The 8551-nt window shown below is 36.0% G+C and overlaps 1 protein-coding gene across 1 annotated transcript; it reads right to left on the bottom strand.

Annotated features, from left to right (window-relative positions):
• Nucleotides 1-818: 818 nt before the first annotated feature.
• Nucleotides 819-2467, bottom strand: epd (ependymin). Its single transcript, XM_079649892.1, has 6 exons — nucleotides 2309-2467; nucleotides 2087-2118; nucleotides 1827-1964; nucleotides 1556-1742; nucleotides 1390-1471; nucleotides 819-1275 (listed from the first exon to the last, which is right to left on the bottom strand). Exons 1-6 carry the CDS (start codon nucleotides 2385-2387, stop codon nucleotides 1149-1151), a joined length of 645 nt encoding a protein of 214 aa, XP_079506018.1. The 5' UTR covers nucleotides 2388-2467; the 3' UTR covers nucleotides 819-1148.
• Nucleotides 2468-8551: the final 6084 nt, after the last annotated feature.

The raw sequence follows: 8551 nt of genomic DNA, 5'->3' as shown, positions 1-8551 counted from the left end.
AGGCTATAGAATTCGGATTTGCCCAGATAAATATTTTCTAATCTTTACAGATAATGACACCAATATATGTTTTTATGAAATGGTTCAGCTACATTCACAAACAAAGCAAACCATTGCAGGAAATTAATCTTTTAAAAGGTTTAACTCCAATATTTGACATTGTATGTAAGTTTAGTTGGATTATATAAATAGCTCTAGTAATGTTAGTACTGGTTTTCCTTAAAAAATTCTATAAATCAGTCAAATTTGCTATAGAAGGCACTGGACATGAGCATTTCAATTTTTCTTTATTGTTATATTTTGGTTGGTCAGTTTTAGGTAGCTACTATGACCATCTTGAAACTGTATGAACATCCATACTTGAACAATGTTGACTGGCCTCCAGACTAGAAAAGTGTTAATATTGCGACCTAGTGATACGGATAACTTTTATTTTACTCTAGTTATTTAAAGGCTATTTGTTGGACTCTATTGGAGACAGTCAGCTCTTACCAAAGTTCTGCTATGAGATGCTTATTGATAATATTGTGTTTACTGCTAGTGGAAGTATGGAAATAACGTAATTAATAATTTGCAGTACACTTTCCTTAATGGATGTTTCTGGTAATAGGGTAGTGAGTTAAAGGAACAGGAAGTCAATTGGGGTTAAATTCTCAGTTTTTTACCCAGAACCCTCTAGTGGATACATCTGGAGAGAGCCCTTATATGGTTTGCTGTTTCTTGAAGTGAAACCTGCTTGTTATAAAGTTGCACAAAGTCAATTAAAAAACACTTCATAAGAAAATAATCATGGATGAAAAATCATGTCTCTTCACACGTTTGACAGCTTTGACATTTTATTGTTCCATTAATCATATTTTACAGGTTTTGTAAGCAGTAGCAACTTGAAAAGCGACCAAACTGTTAGTAATTACGACTTTTTCTATAATCCATGACATATTCTTTTTCTTTTACATCAAAGTGTATGTATACAGGAGGATCCATTAAGAGACATACAGGGGATTGGAAGATGTGACAGAAAGAGACTTGATGTAGGGCGGTGTTGAACACGCAAAAGTACAGTCACACATGAAAAGCAGAGAAAAGGTCTAAAGCTCTGGCGGGCCACACTTGGATAGGGGTTTGTTTTTTTGCTGGCGAGGCTTCATCTACATGAACTCGTTGAGGAAACTATTGACGGTCCCTTCAGGTGTCTCCTCCAAAGGCACGGCCAGACAATAGGACGGCACCAAGAGCTGGTCAGGATCCTTGATCTCATTTTCAACCTCTGTCAGGCTGTTGGAAAGAAATGAAAAATGACTTGGAGGTTTTTTTCGAAGGACAATCATTAAAGCCTGTGCCGATAACAGATACTAGAGGGTTTTTATTTCCCTAAAACATTTCACCAACCTGACAAAGAATGATGAGGACTCGTGGAAGAAGAAGCTCCACACAGGCAGACAACCCATGGTTACAGACATGGAGTAGTGGCCTGAAAAAGAGAGAAAACATGTCTTTATGACCTCTGTAAAAAAGACAGATTAGTCTACGTATCATTTTAAAGTATTTCTCTCACCCTTCAGGTCCGCCGTTGAACCAGTCCAGGTAGTGACTTTCAATCCCTCCCCTTCAATGGTTGGACTTCCACTGTTGGCCGTAGACATGAACGTGGCATCATCAGGAACGTCCAGGGGGTGCATGGTGCAATGCAGTGTCTTTTTCTCACAGCTCTTGTTTTTGCTGTCAATCTCGTAGAGTATCCCCTGACGCACATTGGTACAGATTCAGACATCAAAGGCGCAACACAACATCAAGCAAGCTTTTCTTTAAAGGGAGAAACTAGTTACCTCGTCGAAGAACATCAGCAGATCCAATCCTACTGATGTGTTCATGGGGTGGCTCTCGTTTGACCTGAACCGTAGTTTCTTGCCCATTGAATCGTAGGTGAACGCACCATACCCCTTTATATCCCCCTTAAGGGCAAGCTGGTGTGATTCAGGAAGAGACAGTCAGAGAGAAAGGGTTAAAAGCAATGTCTTTAAAATGCTTTAAAATAAAGTGCTACAAGAACAACAGGCCTTTAAAGACGCATTTAAAAAAAACTCACCACGGACATGAATCCTGTCATATTGGGTGCATCTGAAAGAAAACAGTGTCAGTTAGGTCCTAAGAAACAATAGATAAGATACTTTTTTAATCTTAAATAACCATGGCCTTTTTTACTCTTAAGGCACATAGGACATTTGGTGATCTTGAAAGCTACATAACATACGAGCAACTAAGAAGAATAAGAAAAATAACCAAAAAGATGAAACTGTAAAATTCTTACGACAAGGATGATGGTGGTGATCTGCATTGGTGGTGGCAGACAGGCACATGAAGACGAAGAGCGTGATAGCTGCATACATTTTACCGGTTTAGAGAGGGACTCACTAAATCAAGTTGGAGATGGCAAAACTCAACCCTAAGCGCATCTACCTTTCACTGAAATGACTGCAACTTTTATAGGAATAGAATCCTATGTAGCCAATACGTGTTGCGCAAAAAGGACCCAAGACTTCAAACATCAAGCTGTCTAAACAATTAAGACCCAGCTGGTGGTGACCCAACAGAAAATATCTAAAGCTATCTTTTCCTTTTTGATTGTGCAGCTGTCCTCCTTAGATGTTTTTGTACGTCGGGATGAAATGGGGACAATTATAGAGGTTAATCAAGGCTCTTGTAGAGCTGTCTCTAAATAATGTATTTTTAGCATTATTTAACTGTATGATTAGTGTTACCAGCTTCTTATTTAAAATGAGTTTATGGTTAAGAGCTATTTACTGAAGACCTACAGACAAAACTTAAAAAAGGCCTTGTCTGTCGTTGTCTGTGAGGAACTGAAACCTTCCTTTCAACTATGAGTCTCTGTGATGACTCCATATTTTATGTCACCTTTGGTCCAACTCCTTCTCACTCTTCTTATTTGTTGCAAGCACGGATAGTTGCATGCCCCTAAAGACCTTTAAAGTCCCCTCTATACAAGTTTCAAAACATCTAAAATACTAAATAATACATATCTATATTTTTATACCACAAACATGAACAATTACCTTTTTTACACCTCATCTCACATTGAATAATCTAAGGTGTATGTCTATTTTATGAATATGTTTTTGTAAATTGTAGATTGGAACATGCTACGCTTTTCAAGTAATTGTGATGTTGCAAAATCTTATATGGATATTATTTCTTCAACCTGAATTTGAGGTGAGCACTTAGTGAGCAGCAGATTATTGTGAAAACTATTTTTTTACTGTCAAAGTAGAACAAACAAAAACACAAATCAAACCCTACTTTACATTTTTTTAGATGTCTTATGTCTGGGGTCTTCATTTCATAATTTTATACTATTACATGTACATTTCTTTCCAGTTAGAGGGCACTTCTTTTTGGGAGAGGAATCAAATCCCATCAACTTTATTTGATGTATTCATTCAATAAATATGTTTTTTTATTTGTATTAAGAAATTAAATTAACATCTACCTGTGTAATTGGTTTAAAACCCTTGGTACTGAAACATAAAATATTGGCGAAAAACCTTCAGGTGTATGCATAATGTCTTCTAATATATAGATGAACAAACACGTTTAAAAGTATGAAGCCCTACAAAAGAGTCACGGCCAGCAGTGAATTGGGCCACCCTCCTCAAACACCCTCGCCCTTTCTTAAAAGAGATCCAAACTAAATATAAATCATGGGGAGTTTATAACAGGTCACACGCCGGATCAAAATGTGTTGTTGTCATAAATAAACTGTGTGCAGCTGTCTTTTGTTCTCCTTCACAGCTAAATGTCCCTGGCTTGACCATTTTCTCAACTCTATCACCTTGGATGTTACTGCTGTCTCAAATGTATTCTATTAGAACAGAAACAAATATATGTGTATTTCATGTCTATTTTGTTATCTTTGATCTGTTTAATGTGCAGGTTCTTTCTTCCTCCTTTTTCTTCTAAAAGGCAGAGTTTATGTTGCAACTTATAAAGAAAAAGAGAAAAAAAAAGGCAGTTTCCAGTGCAACTGAATTGTCTCTGCATTTAAACATAGCATTAATATGAGAATGTAAAATGAAATATCATGCTGTTGTCTTTTTATTAAATGAAATAACAGTTCCTTAAATGCTTGTAGCACTGGTTTCTTCAAAAGAATCTCCATGATTAAAAAAGAAATAAGAGTAAGGGTCCCTGGCTTGAATTTAACTTATTTATACATTCTATATTTTTTATATTTCCTATTACAAGGAACCACAGAAGTTGCAGATATATCTTTTTTTAATGATTTTTTATTTAATCTCGGTGCACTATGCTTTGTAGATCTTTTTCATTAACCTTTTTATTCAATAATTCACTTTTGAGTTTTACCCATAAAAGCTTTTTTTTCTAGTTGCTGTGCTATTTTCATTTTATCAATTGATTTGAGTTATAACAGGTAAGCACAACCAAGGTGGACAGACAATAACTGTTTTAATTATTTCTGAAACATTTGCTACACATTTGATCCCATTATTAGTATTTTCAAATATCACATTTGACATATTAATATACGATAGCTTAGTAGCCCTTTTATCGAGACCGTTTTACGGAAATTAGCAGGAAACTTGTGTATGTAACGTGATGAAAATATATCTAATTTACCACAAGCCTAATAAGGGAAGCAATCTCTATAGTGCTGTTATTGAGGAAGTCTCAAACAAAACTAAACAGAGGCCTGAAACCACGATGAATGAGACTGAAAATAGACTGAGAGTAAACCGTACACGTCACAATGGAAATTTAAAATTACTGTATGAGGGAAATACACGAGGGGGGGGGGGGGGGTTGAGAAAATGAGGGAAGCCCTTCCCCTTATACAAGCCTTCCTCATTTCCTGATGTATTATGACAGCTCAAGAAGCACTCAGCATTTTCTCTTTCTGAGAGGAAGTCAGCTTGTTCATAAAACCATGACCCACCCACTGACCCTAAGTGTGTTATTTTACAGCTTCTATAAGTCCTAACTCCTCCAAGTGTGTGTCGGTGTGTTTTTTTGTATCTTGATTGACTAATTATGGCAGCATTTCATTATAAGCAAAACACTTTTTTGTATCACCTTTATTTATTTCAGAGACCTGAAAATAAAGTGCGTATATACAACATCAGAAAATGTCGATCCAGTCAAAAAAGCAGTTAGCAAACATGCAAGGAAGCAGCTAGCAATGCCTTATAAAGGAAAACACAGGTACAGTATATGCTGATGTCTTCTGCATGTACAGTATTTGTTCACATGTATGGCATTGACATCTGTGGATAAAGGGTATTGAAATGCAAAAATGTTTTTCTTTCAGAGTTTGCCACAAACTTTGGATAAGACATTTGGAGGTCCTCATAAACAGTCTGTAACCTGAAGAAGATTTGTCTTATGGTGGCACACATACAAGTATTTGTTCTGAACTTAAAGACTGACATTACAATGTTCAGGTCGAAAATAAATCATGGTTAAAGCACAAGTCAAAAGGGGACTAATAGAGATCCCTGTTGGACACCTTTAAGAACTTTTATTCTTTTCCCCTCCTTCACATTTTTCAGCCAAAACCCAATATGTTTGTGTAGTGTAAAAATTCATTATTGTAATCTAAATTAATAAGTGATTGAAATCGATGTAATATTAACATACATGAAATGTGGTTGCTTCTTCACAGCAATGATGTTTAAAAGAAGCTTTTCATTTCAACTATGCATAACAATTTGGCGCAATACATTGTTAACACTAATAATTCCGTACTTTTGAATACTATATCATTGATACAACTATAAGTAAAAAGCAACTGCAGTTTATTTGAACAGATTGGCTGACAAATATAGGGGGATATAGGTTAACTGCAGTAAGAAACTGTATGACGGAGATAAATCATAGTAATGCATTACAGAGTGAGCTTTGAACCCTGCTTAACTTATTGTAAAACTGACAACCTCTGGCCTCAGCTGTGCAAATTAACCGTACAAAGAACCGTCTACACTCTCCTGCTGCCCACTGATATGCCAAAGTGAAACTATCACCCACACCACAAAGAGGTAGGTGCAAACCACCAGCTTTCGGGTGAAGAGGAATTTATGCAGATTTTTTGATATTATGAAACGGATTGCATAAGGTTTATCTCAGAGGAAATTTGACAAAAGATCTCATCTTGTTTTGTTTGTTTCAGTCACACTGTAACTTTTCTCACCACAATAAGATATGCATAATAAGTAATCCTCTTTATTTGTCACCTGATCCTAATGTAAGCTCTTACAACAAGCTTGATTTTTTCTCATTTGTGGTGTCATTCTTACAGCGTGAATTGGAGTAGGTTGTAAGATAATTAAACCTAAGTACAATGACACTCTTCCTGCACATAATCAGGGTAAAAATAAAACAGGTATACACAAGTGCAACGTAAAGAGAAGGCCCCAGTGACAATAAGACCATCAGAATGATAAATCAATCAAATACATGGAATCAAAGCGCTGGAATGTAAATACCAGCAAGAGCATTCAAATATGATCAATAATGTAGCTAGGTTAAAGAGGACATATTTTTTGAACAGTGATTAAACTTACACCAGATGAATAAAAACACAAATTATCCACATTTTGAACTATACTTCTTCAAAGTTAATTGATCCATGAACACACATTTTAATGAACATAATTCTATTTTCATCATGACGACGACAGGATATCCCCCCCAGTAGTAATCATTTTGAATGTTGGGTGACTTCCATGGTAGCACGCTTTAGCTTTATCTCTGGTTGGGAATTCACCTCCAAAGATTGGTCAACCTCCTTGTGGTTGCACCATTTTCTGGAAGTAAAGTGTTATTGAAAGTATAATGCATCTTCGTTTTTTTTCATGAAGATGCATTATACTTTCAATAACACTTTCCATTATACTACCAGGAATAGTACAGTAAATGTAGAGGTAGCTTACACAGAAACAGTTTATGAAACAGAACAATTCAGTATCACTTCATTTGGGAACCAAAAGCATCAAAACCAGAAGACCATGAAAATATCAGGCGACAGATCATGCAAAACTCAAATTGAAAACACTTGATTCAAACTCAAAAAAAAGAAACAAAGGTTAGTTATTGCAAATTACTTTTCCTGTAGTCCACACAAAAAACAAGATATTAAAGCAACATATTTTCAAGCTTGTTTGGTTGGAATATGGCATGAAAACAGAACAGATCAATACAATTTATTCTTAATTATTTTCTTCATAAATGATGACTCTGCATAGCACAAGTGATGCTTCGGGATTCCAGTAGATGGATTCCTTTCTTTTGCCCCAGATCCAGAAAACACACATTTTCTGTATGTCACTGATAATATCATCATCATCTTTATTTGAACATAACTTTTAACAAACAAGTTACATAGTGCTCCACATAGAGCAAATAAAGAGAACATCAATAAAAGTAAAACCATTTGATAAATAAAGACATTAGAAACAAGTGCCATCTAATCAGCAGCAATCTAAATCAGGAGAAGGGCTATAGTTAAATCTTCTATTAAGATGCTCTCTCCCATCTGGTTTTAAGACTGTATAATTCATTTGAAATCAAGAGTAAAAATAGTCTAGAACGTGTTGACTTTGGTTACATAAAGTGCCTGGATGGTCTTGAACTTTTCAAATTGTTGTGAAAATAAGATAGAAGTGATAGTGTTTGGACCCACTGGTGGCCAAAATGCCCCGCTTGTGCTTGATTCTCTGGTCCCATATATAAAACCCAATGTTACAAATCTTGGTGTACAGATTGATCGGGATTTTAAATTGGATAAACAGATTAATTCTGTTGTAAAATCCAGCTTTTGTCAGCTACACATTTTTACCAAAGATCAAGCCTTTCCTTTCTTTTAATGACTTTGAGAGGGTGATACATTGTTTTATCACAACTAAACTTGACTACTGTAATGCCCTCTAAGTTGGAGTTAGCCAGGCTTCCATCTCCCACTTACAGCCAGTTCAAAATGCTGCTGCTCGCCTTTTCACGAGAACACGCAAGCGCGAGCACATTACACCTGTACTGGCTTCTCTACACTGGCTTCCAATAAAGTCGAGTCGATTTAACATTTTTTATTGTTTGCCTACAAAGCCCTTAATGGTTTGGCCCCACCTTACCTGGCAGAACTCCTACAACCTTATACATCCTCACGGTCACTGAAGTCTGCTGACAGATTCCTCCTTGTGGTCCACGGGGCCTTTGCTTTAGCAGCTCCCAGGCTCTGGAACCCCGATCAGACTTGCTCCCTCTTTGCCTGTTTTTAAATCTCGTTTAAAGACTCACTTATTCTCCCGTGCTTTTGCAGACTACGTATAAGACTTATCAGTCTGTGCTTTTAAATTGTTTTTTTTAGTTTCTTGTCTTTTATATTGTTTTTACATCATGTATGAAAGTTTTTTCAGTTTGTGGCCATAAGTATGGTTTTATTGTGTCGTGTTTTTGCATTTGTTTTTTGTCCGAGTGGTTTTGTGTAAATGTATGTATGCTGCTTTTATATATATTTATTGATGTA

Source organism: Notothenia rossii (assembly GCF_949606895.1).
Source record: "Notothenia rossii genome assembly, chromosome: 9".
Lineage (NCBI taxonomy): Eukaryota > Metazoa > Chordata > Actinopteri > Perciformes > Nototheniidae > Notothenia > Notothenia rossii.
This window is presented reverse-complemented; position numbering and strand designations above follow the sequence as displayed.

Coding starts and splice junctions, on each gene's coding strand:
- epd (XM_079649892.1), bottom strand. CDS start 2,387: ATGTATGCAGCTATCACGCTCTTCGTCTTCATGTGCCTGTCTGCCACC. Junction 2,119..2,308: donor TCACCACCATCATCCTTGTC/GTAAGAATTTTA, acceptor GTTTTCTTTCAG/ATGCACCCAATATGACAGGA. Junction 1,276..1,389: donor TCCTCATCATTCTTTGTCAG/GTTGGTGAAATG, acceptor TCTTTCCAACAG/CCTGACAGAGGTTGAAAATG.